The sequence below is a fragment of the Candoia aspera genome, chromosome 2 (assembly GCF_035149785.1).
Source record: "Candoia aspera isolate rCanAsp1 chromosome 2, rCanAsp1.hap2, whole genome shotgun sequence".
Lineage (NCBI taxonomy): Eukaryota > Metazoa > Chordata > Lepidosauria > Squamata > Boidae > Candoia > Candoia aspera.
In genome coordinates this window covers 109,479,053-109,494,669 of record NC_086154.1, presented here as the reverse complement: position 1 = coordinate 109,494,669, position 15,617 = coordinate 109,479,053, and the positions used below count along the sequence as shown (strand labels likewise).

The following is a 15,617-nucleotide window of genomic DNA, read 5'->3' as shown; positions in this document are numbered from 1 at the left end:
TGCTGGATGAAATCTTAGACATCTCACAAAGTGCTTACAAGACATAATTTTCCAAATTTGTAGCTGTACTGTTTTGGGTAATACGTTATTGTTCTTACTGGTCATAGCATTGTATTACTTCTTTAAGTGCCCTCCTAAAAGCTGCATGTGCATAAATAAGGTGTTAATAACCACTTTACTACCAGATAAGGCTTACATCTTGCTTCTGTTTGGAGTCTTTGGATGTTAAAGCAAAATCCTTTGATTGGATTATGTCCCAACATAAATGTGATAGTTGGTATTCCCTGTCCCTACATAGAAACATGAAAACAAAACAGTCTGAAAATAAATGAAATGCTGAATTGTTTTGCCATAGTAAAAGCCTAAAGGAGGAAGTGCATTTGCCTTGGATTGAATGCTTGCGCAAGTAGTGTGGGATTTGCGGTGCTGTGATTTCACAGGGCAGCTTTGAATGAAATCCACTCCCATCTCCATCCGAAGGTCCTCGTCATGGAACTGAATGATGAAGAAGCAGAACAAGGGATTGATCATGCAGAAGCAGACTTTCTCCAGGACCAGGAGGGCTATAAGTGGAAGGGCCATGAACGCCTGAGAACCAGGGATGGACCTGTCCAATTGGAGCCTGGCTTCCAGCCATTTGTCTTGGTCCAGTGTCAGCCTCCAGCAGTGGTCACATCACTGGCCCTTCACTCAGAATGGAAACTTGTAGCCTTTGGTACAAGCCATGGATTTGGGCTGTTTGATCACCAGCAGAAGCGGCTGGTTTTTGTGAAGTAAGTTACTTCATGGGAAAGATAATTTTTAAGAGAAGGCTTACGTGACGTTTTTGTTTATAGCTTCTAGAGATTTTCTGGAGCGCTGTGTTTTCAATTCTGGGTTTATTATCGTACTTTTTTGACATAATGAGCTGGAAGTTTTGCAATGAAATCTAACCCAGGGAGAGAATGGCTTATTCCCAGCTTTTTACATTCCTGGAGCTCTTTCCAGCTGCACCACCATATAGCAGCAGCATGGCTTCTTCCTGTTTTGAGGTGGGAACTAAGACTTAAAAGTTTAACATAACTATAAAAACAAAAAACCTATCCCATAAAAGCCACCAGCAATCCTGTTGCTACCCATAGGCATTATGCAGCCTTGCCAAATTCTCATGGTTGCCCTACCCACTTCAATTGTAGCTTCCCCAAACAATTATATGTGGCTCCTAACCATCAAAACATTGCTTACTCCTGATTTAGGTCAATCATTATCCCCCCTCCTCCTCCTCGTCCATTAAACTAGTTGTAATTTGTATATAGAAGTGTCAGAGTACGTCTGTACTGTTAGATGGAATTCTCTGGGCAGGCTATTGAGAAGAACCCTGTTAGTGAAGATGGCTCACTTCCCCTAAATCCTACAAAAAAAACCCCTTCAAGCTCCAGATAATTCAGATACAACATGGAGACAAAGGGTACCACATGAGTGCCAGCCCTGACCTAAGGGAAGAGGGTTAACTCCATTCTAGAACACAGAATAGGTGGAAACTATGCTGCCTCTACCTGTTTCTATGGCAAAATGAAAGCAAAGCCCTCCTGTCTTTAAAGGGATTGTTAGGTAGGGAGGCTTTTCCTCAGGAATATGATTTGTTGACAGGAGGATTCTTCATGAACCTAAGACTGGTGTTTCATTAGAAGGATAAGGATCACCGAGATAATTTATCTGAAATTACCATAAATATTAGACAATCATATAATTTTAAAATACCAGGTCAGTATGGCATAGAAGCTAAACTATCATATTGATTGCCAGAAACCTCCTTTCATAGCTAGGCTTTGGAATGCAATGAAATGCTAAATAGAATTAACTATCTGAAGGCCTTTGACAGGGCTTCCAATATTTTGCCAGCATGTTGGTTGTTAGGAATGGTCCATGAACGCAAATAGTGAAGTATATTAAGTGCACAGTTTAGTATTTTGAGCAAAAGAAAAGTCGTAATGTCCGGGTATTAGACAACATGCCTACTGGCTTCATCCTAGGTGCACCCTCCATCCTAATGATCATCTGGCCTTGGAAGGCCCACTTTCCAGGGTGAAGTCCTTAAAGAAGTCCCTCCGCCAGTCCTTCCGCCGGATACGAAGGAGCAGAGTGTCAAATCGAAAGCGGCAAACTGTCGAGGTGAGACAGTGCGTCCTTTGGCTTCACATAGTTGGTACCACTCTTTTTTCAATGACTGTCCAGTGCTGTTGGATATTGATACTGCCTCTCATGGCACTGATATTTTGCGAGAGGAAAAGAATGATTCAAGCAGAAGTTTTGCTTTTGAGTGAAAGAGCATTGGGCTCTTGGAGTAGTAGACAGGCAACATTCTTTCTTTCCCTTCTGCCATTCCAACAAATGCATGGACTGAGAAGATAGCCCGTTCAAAAGTCTTCTATTTGCCAGAGCAGATATCTTGATACTCAGCTTACTATCCAGCAGTCTGGTCTCATTGTTACAAGACTTGATTGATTCTTCTACATAAAGTCTCTATAGGTTTGTTCTCAACTAATTGTTAGATTAGTAAAAGTGGTGCAGCATCACAATGCAAACAGTTTTGCTTGTTTGAGAGCTGCAAAGGGTTTTATTCAGTGGTTACCCTTTTTTCTTCATGGGACAATACAGGAAGGAATTTCAAGGCATGGCCGTAATACATTACAAGAGATTGAATTAGCTCCAGTCCAACGAAAGATTGAGGCACGGTCAGCAGAGGACTCTTTCACGGGCTTCGTGCGCACCTTATATTTTGCTGACACCTTCCTAAGAGACAGTAAGTAAGAAAGACTTCTCCTTTGAGGACTTGCCATGTGCCCCTTTGCTCAGAGAAGAAAGAATGGCCAGCAGGGAGCACTTATCACCCCCTGGTCATCATTGGCTGAAATATACCTCTCTACCACTACCTATAAAACACAAGTGAATGCATGGGTCACTTAAGTCTTTATAACAGGTCACTACAATTGGCTGGAAACAATTACAGTTTTCTGACATTAATAACATAGAATCTCTTCTATTAAAGGTTTTAGAAAGTGACTCTTCCAAATGTCCTCAGTTGGCTTGTTTGTTTTGGATCAGGAAGTATTGGCCAAAAGGGAAAAGAACACCCCAGAGCAACATGCACACATTCACATATGCACATCTGTATACTAAATATTAAATCACTTGGAATAGATACATTTGATCAGTGATTGCCATTTATTCAAAATGCAAAATTTCTAGAATAATTGCAGAGTAATTTTTCAGAAATTACTGAAAAGTTAAGGCAAGTTGAATAAGGAAGGGAATACTGGCTTTGGGGAGGTAGGCATTTGTGACAATTAAGTTTTGAGCTTTTTAATTTAGAAGAAAAGCACTATGTTTGTATATACTTTTACAAGCAATAATCATTGTGGAGAAAGGGCTACATGATGGTTTTCCCCAGAGCAACATAGTACGCAGGTAGTCCTCGAGTTACGACCATTCACTCAGCGACTGTTCTAAGTTACAGTGGTGCTGAACAAATGGACTTATGACTGACCCTCAAAGTTCCAGCCATTGCAGTGCCCCCATGGTCACATGAACGAAATTTGAGTGCTTGGCAACCAGCTCGCATTTACGACTGGTTGCAGAGCCCCATGTTCACGTGATTGCCATTTGTGACCTTCCCTGCCAGCTTCCCACAAGCAAAGTCAATGGAGAAGCCAGCAGGGAAGGTCGCAAGTCACTCAGGTAAGTCTCCCCCACCCCCAGCCTTTCTTTGCTGGCACGCACCATGCCCTCCTTCCCCCCTGTGCTCACAAGCACCCCGCACCCTCATTTCCTGGCTTCTCTGCACTCCCCCCACACACTCTTTCCCTGGCCTTCCTGAGCTCACACTGCACTGCAACACCTCCCTCCCCCAACTCATGCCCAGCCTGCGCTGGGCCTCCCGGGGCCTCCCCCACCCCCTGCGGCACCCCTGCACTCTTTACCTGGGACTCTCTGTGCTTCCCACTTAACGACCCACGCATCTTGGGTTATGACGACAACCAGGACTGCCTGGATTGCTGTCTCTAAGGGGTGCAGTCATGTGATGTTGCGCTTTACGGCCACATCACTTAGTGATGGCAATTCCGGTCCCAATTGCAGTCGTAACTCGAAGACTACCTGTACAGAGTATATGCTATCTCTCTGATTCAGAGGCTGAAACAAGATGCTGGATTAAGCACATTTTTGTCTGGTTCAATAGGCTGTTTGGATGTACAAATCCTGGCCCAGGCTCCAAATCGGTTTCCATGTTTTTTAGCCTCTTCACATTGCCACAAATGCTAGGAATGTAAAGATTTCTTTAGAAGACATTTAATCCACATCATTCATGGTAGTGAGGATGTCTAGAACCGTGTCTGAGTTGTACTAGACTGGAGCGGAGAAGTTCTGTACTTACACAGAGGACATTCATGCTTACAGTGGAGGTTTGAGCCCAGCGTGAGCAGAAAAAGACACCCCAGTGAATTCCACTCATGAGCTCTGTTACCCCTCTTCAGGTTCTCGGCACAGCCCTTCCTTGTGGGCAGGTACCAACGGGGGCACAGTGTATGCCTTCTGCTTGCGTGTTCCTCCAGCAGAGAGAAGAATGGATGAGCCTGTGAGGGCAGAGCAGGGTGAGTGAACCAAACTGATGAAAGGCATTTAGGGTTGAGGATGTGATGATCTGATCCATTCTGTCATAAAGAGTTGACTCTTGAGATTTTCATCTGTGATAAATGTGTTAGATCTTGAAGGCAATGAGCACATACTGTAATGGAAAATCTAAGATTTCTACTTGGGTGGGTATTTTAGTAGCTCTTAGATATTTGCAGAACAGATGTGCAGTCTCTTGATGATTTGTGTAGTATTTATACATGGTGTAGTGTTCTGAGATGTAGAGACCCATGGAGGTGGCCTTGAGGGGATGTTCAGAGGCTGTTACAGAAACAAAACAGGCAGAAGCATTCCTTAAGAACTGGGAAAGGAGGTAATAGTTGGAACAGACTCAGCCTGGCTCCTCCCTGACTTACGGGGGTGAAACACAACCAGACTTGCAAGATTCTGTTGTTATAGCCTATCTCAATAAAGCTTAGTTCTAGTCGTCTTGTGGAGTCTGTTTCCTGATCTAGACAACCTTGAAGGGCTGACAGAAGAAAATGGCATAACTCAGCTTTCCCCTACCTGGTGCCCTCCAGATACTTTGGATTACCTATCATTTCGGATTCTTGGTGATACTTGTAGCCCAAAACATCCGAAAGACATCGAATTGTGAATGATTGCTATAGCTTGGTGTTTGCCAAACTGGGCAACTTCTCGTGGGTGGACTTCAACTCTCAGAATTCTCAGCAATGGTTGTGTTGGTTGGGGGAATATGGGAAGGTCATTTGCCTGTTCGTTTTTTGCATTTCTGTCCCACCGCAACCCAGAGACTTTTGGTGGCTTACAGAGAGTATAAAAACCAAGTAACACATCTATAAAAACAGTAAAACAACACCACCCAAACATGTGACTACAAACAATAAAAACAGAAAGTAATGATGGCATGACAAAATCAGGAGAAGGCTCTCTGAAATAATTCCATCTTTAGTAAAGGTAAAGGTTTCCCTTGACATTAAGTCCAGTCGTGTCCGACTCTAGGGGGCGGTGCTCATCTCCGTTTCAAAGCCGAAGAGCCGGCGTTTGTCCGTAGACACTTCCGCGGTCATGTGGCCGGCATGACTAAACGGAACGCCATTACCTGCCCGCCAAAGCGGTACCTATTGATCTACTCACATTGGCATGTTTTCGAACTGTTAGGTTGGCAGGAGCTGGGACTAGCAATGGGAGCTCACCCCGTCACGCAGATTTGAACCGCCGACCTTCTGATCGGCAAGCTCAGCAGCTCAGCGGTTTAACCCGCAGCGCCACCATATTCAAAACATTAAAAAGGAGGGCGCCAGCCTAATCTATCAGGAGGCTGTTCCACAGAGCCAGCGCTGTCATGGAAAAGCAGCACCTTCTTGCTTCAGCCCCCCAAAGCTCCAGAAAATGTGGGATTAGTAACAGTTTACACTGTAGTTCGAACCAACAGTTTAGTCTGTTCTAATTGGTCAGGCTGGTATTGGTGAAATGGGTGGTCCAACAGATATTAAGGTGACAAGCGATAAAGGGCCTTATAGATTAGATTAAAACCAACACCTTAAATTGTAAACTAACTGGCAACCAATGCAGGGTCCACAACACTGGTGTTAGACAAGTGTCAGAAAGTATGCAGATCACAGCATTTTGGACTAATTGTTGTTTTCGAGTAGTTTTTAAGGGCAGCCCCAAGTAAAGCATCCAAATATCTGAAAGTTGCCAGGGTTGAGCTAAAAGAATTCAAATGTTAACTTGGACAATGCTTTGGAACTCATTTTAACACTCTGCCTTATTGCAACCTTCTGCAACTGATCGTCTTTCAAATGAGTGAAGCTTCCAGAATTCCACAGCCAGCAAGACTATTGCTGAGCACCCTGGGTGTTGAAGTTCACATCTCAGGAGGGCACCAAGTCTGATTTACTCACAGGACCAGCTCTTCACAGGGCTTGACCAGTCATTATAAAACAAGCTAAAGTTTGGTTGGGACACCTTTGTTAATGATCAGAGACTTAGAAAATTCTACAGGATAGAATACGTGTTAAGAGCTTATCTATCCCAGTCTTTCCCAGCTTGGTGCCCTCAAGGTATGTGGAAAGTCAGCACTTAACAATCCCTTGCCAGCATCCTTTGTTTGACTGTTGTGAGCTGCCCAGAGTTGTTGAGAGGCGGGCAGCATACCAGCTTAATTTATTATTATTACTATTTTAGAGAAAAATTATCCAATAGTTCCTTTCTGAGCATTTATGTGCCATTTATCAATGCTAAACAATTTTCCAGGCTTTAAATTTTTGCTCATTCATCAATTTTTAATGCTTGCATTTTTATTACATTTATCTTGCCCTTCTAAGATGGAGCTCAGAGCAGCATATATTTGTCTGCTCCTTTCTTATTTTAGCAATTGCCTGTGAGAGAAGTATGATTGTGAGAAAGTAACTAGACAAGGAAATTAGAAATCTGAATCCAGATCGCCCCACTCTTAGCCTAAGCCACACTGGCTCGTTTTGAATTTCATCTGAGCCATGATGCAATCATTAAGGCACTAACAATGCATGCAGAACAAGGGAGCTGTGTTCTACCAGAAAATTCATCAAGTTAGCTAAAGCATTTATTTCTGGTACTTATAATATATCACCTGGTAACTACAGTTCTGATAAGCCATCAGCTAAACCTATTATAAAAAGCTAAAACTGTATAAAAACCAGCTTAGAAAGCACAGTAGAGTGCAGCAGTGCTAATAATGGCAATACAGATGCCATAAAAGCACCATAATAAAGCAGAATCAGAAGAAACACAAACCAAAAAACATGTCCCAGAGCAACGAGCATTGCAAAGCAGCTTCTTCACTGATGTCTTTGATCTATCCTTTGCCTTATGTCTGTTTGCATTTTCTCATCTTGTTTCTTTAGCCAAAGAGATCCAGCTAATGCACAGAGCTCCTGTTATTGGCATTGTTATCCTGGATGGCCAAAGCACTCCTCTTCCAGAACCACTTGAAGTAGCACATGACCTTTCCAAAAGCCCCAACATGCAAGGCTGTCATCAGCTTCTTGTGGTGTCTGAAGAACAACTTAAGGTAACAGTGTTCTCTGTTTGAATCGTTGTGTGCATGTGTAAACGCCTTAAGCTTTTTGGAATGTAGTGTTCAGAGAACTTCTGGAAATGGAGTTTCTCCCTTGCCTCTTCCTTGCTTCCTTACATTCAGTAACACACATGACTGAACAAGGCTGCCCAGAGTTGGAAGAAGCATCCTGTAAATTTGGACGGTTGGCTTGCATGTGGCAGAAATTCCCAATTTTCTCTTGTCCACTTGTCACACATTCTCAACATGTGTGAGTTCTACACAGGGGGAAGAAGAGTTGAGACACGATTATCTTCATTCTACCACCACCTGAAAGAATTTTAGAGAATGGATGGAAAATTAGAACCTTAAACTAAGCGTAGAGTCTCCATTGATATAGGAGGATCTGTGCTGTAGGTCACTGCCCCCTGCTTCTGGAAGTTGAAAAGAACACTTAATTGAAAAGGCAGGAGTGCAAGCACAGCTAATAGACTCAACCCCCCCCCCTCCCAGCTACAGAATACCTGAACCTTGTTCCAGTTCTATGTGTTAGTATCTCTTTGCTTGATGCCTTTCCCCAACTTATATTAGGTTTGGTGGTTTCCTTAAAAAGAAATCAAATCAGGCTCAAATTGAAGACACTGTTCTGGGGTCCTGCCAGCAACAAAGTGTGCTCCCTTTTCTGATTTTGTATGTAGAAAGATATTTCCAGGTGGTGAGAGATATATCCTGGCTGTGGAGAAAACTCCTTGCTTGCTGTAACTTGAGGCAGAAAATCACAGCTCTTCCTCATTTCTTTCAAAAAAAGCAGGTTTGTTTGCTGGTGAAGGAGGGAGAGGTTACACCTTTCTGCTGGAAGCCAGACAAAGTGTACTGTTCTTACCACATACCAACAGAGAACTCATTGCAGGTTGACTAGTGGTGTAACTCTTCAAAATTAAGGAAATGATAGAATTTGTTAATGTTGGCAGGTTTTCACATTACCCAAGGTCATCTCCAAACTGAAGCTTAAGCTTACAGCTCTGGAAGGCTCCCGGGTGCGGAAGGTGGCTGTTGCCAACTTTGTCAGCTATAAGACCGAGCACAGTGAGAATGACTTGGCTGTTCTGACAAATCAGGGAGACATCCAGATTATCTCTCTACCTTCACTCAAAATCCAAGTGCGTTATCCCTGTATTCGCAAGGAGGATGTGAGTGGCATTGCTTCCTGTGTGTTCACCCGATATGGACAAGGTAATATGAGGATCATCCATGAGTTACCAAAGTTTGGTGTGCTAGGCCTTTTAAACCTTTGAACCGATGCCTGCAATTGAAAGCACAGAGATTTTTGTCCTTGTATTTACAATACTAGGAAGTCTAAGGAAGAAGACAAAATTGTGGGGAGGGGGAAGAGTCATCTGCTTTTGCAGCGAAACCCAAGTCTTGCTTAGACTGGTCTACTAATGAAGTAGGTCTTCTACTTTAATATTTGCACAAAAGCACCTGTATGAGGTAACTAACCCAAGGCATCAATATGCATACGTTAGTTGCATTTTTTCACCCATGGGAATCTTACACATCCATCCAAAAAAAGTTAGATACTTCATTGGGCTCTTCAGTAATACAATCAATCTAATCAGTTCAGATGTGACATTGGAAGTTGATTGTGCAGTCTGTTCTGTATGTTTACTCTGACTTTAATTCTGCTTCGCTCAGGTGCACTTATTTCCAGATAAGTGTATATTTAGAGCTTCCATATATGTTTGTAATCTTAGTCCGCTCAGAAGGAGGAATGTGCATGTATAGGACTTTAGGAAGTAAGAGTTCTTCCATAGTATCTGTCCACACTCAACTGGCCATTTCTCCCTCATTCCCTGCAGGGTTCTATCTCATCTCCCCATCGGAGTTTGAAAGATTTTCCCTTTCCCCAAAGTGGCTGGTTGAACCCCGATGTCTTGTGAAAGCGTTGGAAAACAGAGAAAACAGCCATGGGCTCAGCACATCTGGCACAGAGAATACTTCAAGGAAATCCAAGTATGTCTGTCAGAGCTTCTATCAATCTAATCAACTAGCCATTTTATTACACTCAAAGTGTAACTTATTTGACACTACAGTTGATATTTTACTGTTCTTGAATTGTTGCTGAAGAACAAATCCCAGTATCCCTAGGAAGTCTGGCCAATAGTGAGCAATACCCTAACAATATTGCCTAGGCCTTCATATCACTGTAATTTTTGGAATGTATAATTCACAGAACTGTGGGAAGACTTGTGTCCAAAAGAGATCCATGTCGGATGTGGTACAGATTTGGATAAATGTTGTTCTGTATATATGCATAATCTGTCAGTGCATCTGCTTGTCTTCTGATGTCTTACCAACTCGTTTATAGGGATTACCAGTACAGGTAGTCCTCGAGTTACAACAGCAGTTGGGACCAGAATTCCCATCACTAAGAGATGTGGTCATAAAGTGCGACATCAGATCACCGTATCGCTTAGTGACAGCAATCCCTGCTGTCCCTGTTGCCATTGTCAAGCGAGGATCTTGGGTCGTTAAGCGAGCACCTCCTCACAACTTCCTGCCAGCTTCCAACAACCGAAGTCAGTGGGGAAGCTGGCAGGAAGTTACAAAACCTAGGTGGCTTGCAAGCAAGCTGGCAGGCAAGCAATTGGTTGCTGTCAGGTGGAAGAAGGAGCAAGGGGGTGCACGGGTGGCCGGGGAGGTGCGGCACAAGCCCAGTGGGGCTTGGGGTGGCTGCTGCTGGTGGGAAAGGGTGCAAGAGGGTGTGTGAATGGTGAGGGAGGCACAGCGCGAGTGCAGCAGGACTTGGGGTAGCTACTGCTGGGCAGGAGAGGGTGTGCTAATGGCATGAGAGGGTGCACAAGTGGCCAGGGAGGTGTGGCGAAGCTTGGGAAGGGTGCGCAAGGATGTGTGGGTGGCTGGCAAATTGTGGCACAGGCATATAGGGTCTGGGGGAGGGTGTGCAAGTGGGGGAGACTTACCCAAGCAACTTGCGACCTTCCCTGCCGGCTTCCCCATTGACTTTGCTTGTGGGAAGCCTGTAGGGAGGGTCGCAAATCATGATCACATGACCCTGGGATGCTGCAACTGTGGTAAGTACAAACCAGTTGCCAAGTGCCCAGATCACGATCACGTGACTGCGAGGGTGTTCAGACAGCTGGAACTTTGAGGACTGGTCGTAACCATCACTCATTCAGCACCGTTGTGACTTCAAACAGTTGCTGAATGAGTGGTCGTTAACCAAGGACTACCTGTTTGTCACTTTTCAATAACCTTAGCCTGCTCAGTTGTATATTTCTGGGCAAACTAAGGCTGAGATTCCTAACTCTTGTGAAGTGGATAGAATATAGATCTATCTGTGAAACCAATCTACTTACCCCTTTGTGAATGTTTCTAGGTGTTCTCTTTGTAGATGTTACAAGTTGTGACTTTAAATAAAGCATAGCTTGCCATAGTGTTAGAACTAAAGAAGTACTGCTTGATTTATCAAATCTGAGCCAGACTTATTGAACAACTTGCCTCATTGGCTCTTTTCTTTTTTTGCAGGAGTGGTAGGGAATCAAGACAAACCTCTGGTGAACCAGGTGGTGATGGTAAGCAAACTATGGTGCTTAGAACTCAGTTGCTGGCACAACACCTTTCTTAATTCTTCAGTCATATAGGATCACTTCCTCCCATATGAGCCAAGTTTTTGATCTTCACTGATCCTAGTTCTAAGTGTTGCCATCTTTTGGTGAGGTTCCAGGGAAAGGTGCCTTGTTTATGAAGTGCCTTTTCTTGTGCTGATTTATTTATGAGCCTTTAATTGCCCCCTCCCCCAAAACATTGCTCAACAAGAATTTCAAGCAGATTGATTCTGCTGTTGGTTTTGTCTAATGGTTTTGATTTGTCATGTTTATATATTGTTTGATTTTATATTTTGTTTTCTAAATATATTGTAAGATGCTTTGTGAGTTTACACTGAAAGTTAAGGTATACACGTTTCAAATAGCATATTGTTTATTCTCAAACCATATCAAACATGGAGTGAGATGGCCTGAGGCTCAGTGACTAGAATTGGTGCCAACAAATTTGACATAAATAGAGCTGATTGACTTCTTATGTGCCATCAAGTCAGTGACCATGTAGGTGACCTTCTCCAGGATGACTGGTCCCCCACCTGGACTTGAGGTCTTCCAATGGTGCCCCCATCACTGCTGTAATGGAGTCTGCCCACCTTGCTGCTGGTCATCCTCTTTTTTCTCTTTCCTTCTACCTTTCCCAGCATTAGAGCCTTCTTGAGAGAGTTCACATAATGTGTCCAAAATACAGTAATTTGAGCCTGGTCATTTATGTCTCAAGTGAGAACTCTGGATGGTTTGTTGTATGATCCTTTTTTGTTTTTTGTGCTTTGTGTTCTTGTCTATCCATGGTATTCTCAAGACTCTTCTCTAACACCAAGGTTCAAAAGCATCAATACCCTTTCTGTCCTGGCTCTTCAAAGTCCAAATTTCATTTCCATACAGTGTCACAGAAAAGACCATTGCCTACATAATTTTGATCTTTTTAAGTATAGACAGATCATGGCATCTGAAATTTTTTTCCAAGGCCTTCATGGCTACCCCACCAAGTGCTAGTCTGTGTCTTGTTTCTTGACTGATGGTTCCTTTATTTTTAATAATCAGTTCTATAAGGCAGAAGGTATCCGACCTAGTGTCATTGATGCTTCTTCCTCCAATTGTAATACCATAGTTGGTTCACTTCTATGTAGGTTATGCATGAAATGGAAAACCTTTTTCATTTTGAGCTTGGAACAAAATAGATTCACTTGAAATATTTCATGGGGTCATTCTGAATATGCCTTATTATGATGGAAATGTTTCTATTGTGCCTATCATAGGAAACAATGGGATCTTGGAAAAATTTGCTGCTTGCTTCTTTATCCCAGAGCCATAGGAATTGGTGGGATGGCAATCCACACTTATTGCTACTGGGCACTAGACTTGCAGAAAAATTGGCCAAAGAGATGGTTTTTTAAAACATTTTTGAAAACATCACACAATTTTCTATAAGAGCGAGCTGAAACAGCAAGGGAGAAAGCAGTTTATCAGAATGTTATCAGAATCTTCCTCCATCTCCAAGTGCGCAGACCACCCACCCATCCACATACATATGCCTTCTTAACTAAAAGTTACTCTTTGGTTATTTAAGTAAACTCTATGCTGGCTGGGGAATTCTGGGAGTTGAAGTCCACATATCTTAAAGGTGCCAAGTGTGAGAAACACTGCTCTAGAGGTATCTACCAACAGTTTAAATAGATCCAAAGAGCTAGCCTCCTTTTCAGTTAGCATCTCTTGGCCTAGAAATAAATGGGCCAGTAATGGATACTGTTTTACTTCTTTCCATTCTGATGGCCAATTCATCTGTAGGTTGGTAGCAGGCAGCCTTATAATTTCCACTTCACTTAGCAGGTTCAAGCAGTTGGTTTACCATATTTTTATTGCAGCTAAATGCTGCTTTGGTTAACTCTTGCAAGCATAAATGGAACCATTCTAGGAAACTGCTAATAATAACACTAATACAGTATTAACAATAATACTTAATTAACAGTAGTAACGGTTAATTAAGTCTTCCTGCACTGTCCCAAGAAAAGACATCTTTCAAAAGGGGCCAGTGGGTGCTATGGGCAAGTCTGTGCATGGTCTGAATCACCGTTCCTCCTCAAATCTGGATCACTGCTGTCATTTTACTGTAACTTTGAATTTCAAACTGGGTTTTTATATACACGAGCAGGTCATGGCCTTCATTATTCAGAGGACTATTCAGCCATTATTCAGCCATTTTTAATAACCTTTAAAACACTTATTTTCTCTTTCTCTGTTGGTTTATACATTAACTTTCAAACTCCTATTCTTGTTTTTACGCTATGGGGATTATTTGCTTTAATATTAGTATGACTTTTTTTTTTCTTTCCAGAAAGAATGACTGGCAGGCTGATGGAACATGCCCTCCTCAATGATGCGAGTAAGAAAGAAGGGTTGTGAAATGGACTTTTGGTGGGAATTGTCCTGAATGTTTTTACTGATGCAGTTTCAGCTACTTGTTTTTCTACCTGAAGGCATATAACTTCAATAGATTTCTCTTGGGGTTATATGTTTGTGCATCTAATAGATCAGAGTTAATAATATATCTGAGAGGACTAATAGGCATTATTTAGCACAGCCGGCCATTGGTGTGTGGCACTTCTCTTCAATGCTTGGATCACATCAGTTTCCAGCTGCCACTCATAATTCAACTGAAAATATGCTTAGAAACCTGATTTACTGCGTTTATGTCTTGGGCCCAATGGTCTTTGAAAAATTACTTTCTCAATATCACATCTGTAAAATGGGAATAATGACAATCTGCTTAACAAGACAGTTTGAGAGAGGTCCTCAGCTGACAAAGTGTTCTGCAGCTCAAAAGTGTTATGTTCACTTATAGATAGATTAGCTGTTTCTGTATTTCTCTCTGGCTATGATGATATACTGTAGGTACCTGCCTTTATTTCTCATGACTTATTTCTTTCCCTGCTTTCAGATGTTCTGAAGGAAATCCAAAGCACTCTGGAAGGTGGGAGAGGGTGAGTATGCTGGCCTTTAAGGAATTAATTTGGTAGGTCATGAGTTCAGATCTGGTAACGGGGGGATAGCACAGGGGAATGTTTTTTGGCACATCTTCAGGGTTTTTTTGGTCTTTTGCTTGCTTAGAGATAAAGGAAAGGGGATCTTATCTTTTGGATTCTAATTACAGAGCTTTTAGCCAGTTTGGGTGAAATGCATGTATTTCTAGTTTTGCAAACAGCTGTTAATGTGGTGAAAAGTCCTTTATTTTTAAGACCTGGTAGGCTAGGTCTTTTCTGATAGCTATATAATTGAGTTGATTCCTTTTTGAGGAGAGTATCTTTACTAAATAGTAAATAAATTCACATAGGAATAGGAAGGATGGATGTGTGTGTGTGTAATGAGAACAAAATTGAAGGTTGATTGGTGGTAATTATGTGAATTAGATTTTTAGTTTTCCAATGAATTTAGTTTGTAACATGGAGATATAGTTCTTCTTAGAAAGACAGCAGCTTCTTCTGATTCAAAGATCCATGAAATACCGCTTGCAATGTATTACTTTCATGTAGGTTTTCTTGGAAAGAAACTGCCACTATATACTGGATATGAAAATGGTATGTTCAAAAAGAATGGTACAAACTGGCTGTCTCATAATTTCCTTTTTTTTTTGGTAGGAGTTACTATAATAGAAATTCAGGAAGAATCCAAGTAGGACATACGTTAAGTAATGGAGGAGGTAAGTTGACTTTGTTTTTACTTCAAAGAAATTAGTAAGTATTGAAATATAATAAACCATGGCTTGTTACAAAAATATACTGCTTCCTGTTCTTCATTTGAGACTGCTGAACAGTCTTATAAAAAGCTTCCTATTTAACCTGAATACAGATAACTAGTTTCTCTGAACCAGAGAATGTTAGCAAACTAGAATCGTATCCTGATATCTTGATGGAAACATGAATCTTGTTTTATCCAGGAGAAGAAAAGGCTGTTCTCAAAACCTATTTGCTCTTCAAAAACAGCCTTGTCATGACAATTCTTGATATCATGGTTATTAACAAGGCCTTTCAGTATTTTTTTTCCAGGCTCTAATTCTTCTTCAAATCAATGGAGAGGATTTATTCCTTACTCTCCTCCTACGTTCTGCCTTTTTTCTCCCTTTAAGACAAACTACTGGGAACCTAGCCAGAATTTATTACAAAACCCAACATTACTAACAGCCTTCTGGCCATCTTTATTCCTTCTGGGAAGCTTAGATTGGCCCCTTTCTCAGAAAGGCGTAGCAACAGTGAAACAATTCTGACAGAAACTGCAGAAAGAGACACAGTTTGGCATTTCTTAGGCCACTTTCTTACCCATCTTAGCCCTAA

General features: G+C 42.0%; 1 protein-coding gene and 1 long non-coding RNA gene across 4 annotated transcripts in view; both read left to right on the top strand.

Moving 5' to 3' along the window:
• Positions 1 to 15,617, top strand: part of LLGL2 (LLGL scribble cell polarity complex component 2) — a 63,130-nt gene that overhangs the window by 46,397 nt on the left and 1,116 nt on the right. For all 3 annotated transcript variants that reach the window (XM_063293105.1, XM_063293104.1, XM_063293106.1), the window contains exons 15-25: positions 481 to 773; positions 2,013 to 2,151; positions 2,638 to 2,782; positions 4,512 to 4,628; positions 7,518 to 7,684; positions 8,641 to 8,902; positions 9,529 to 9,682; positions 11,216 to 11,262; positions 13,625 to 13,672; positions 14,228 to 14,270; positions 14,925 to 14,986. In XM_063293105.1, the coding sequence (XP_063149175.1) occupies positions 481 to 773; positions 2,013 to 2,151; positions 2,638 to 2,782; positions 4,512 to 4,628; positions 7,518 to 7,684; positions 8,641 to 8,902; positions 9,529 to 9,682; positions 11,216 to 11,262; positions 13,625 to 13,672; positions 14,228 to 14,270; positions 14,925 to 14,986 (1,477 nt within the window). The remainder of the gene's footprint in view (positions 1 to 480; positions 774 to 2,012; positions 2,152 to 2,637; positions 2,783 to 4,511; positions 4,629 to 7,517; positions 7,685 to 8,640; positions 8,903 to 9,528; positions 9,683 to 11,215; positions 11,263 to 13,624; positions 13,673 to 14,227; positions 14,271 to 14,924; positions 14,987 to 15,617) is intronic.
• LOC134490208 (uncharacterized) lies at positions 7,040 to 7,414 on the top strand. Its single transcript, XR_010067190.1, has 2 exons — positions 7,040 to 7,255; positions 7,293 to 7,414. It is a non-coding gene; the product is annotated as an uncharacterized LOC134490208 (long non-coding RNA).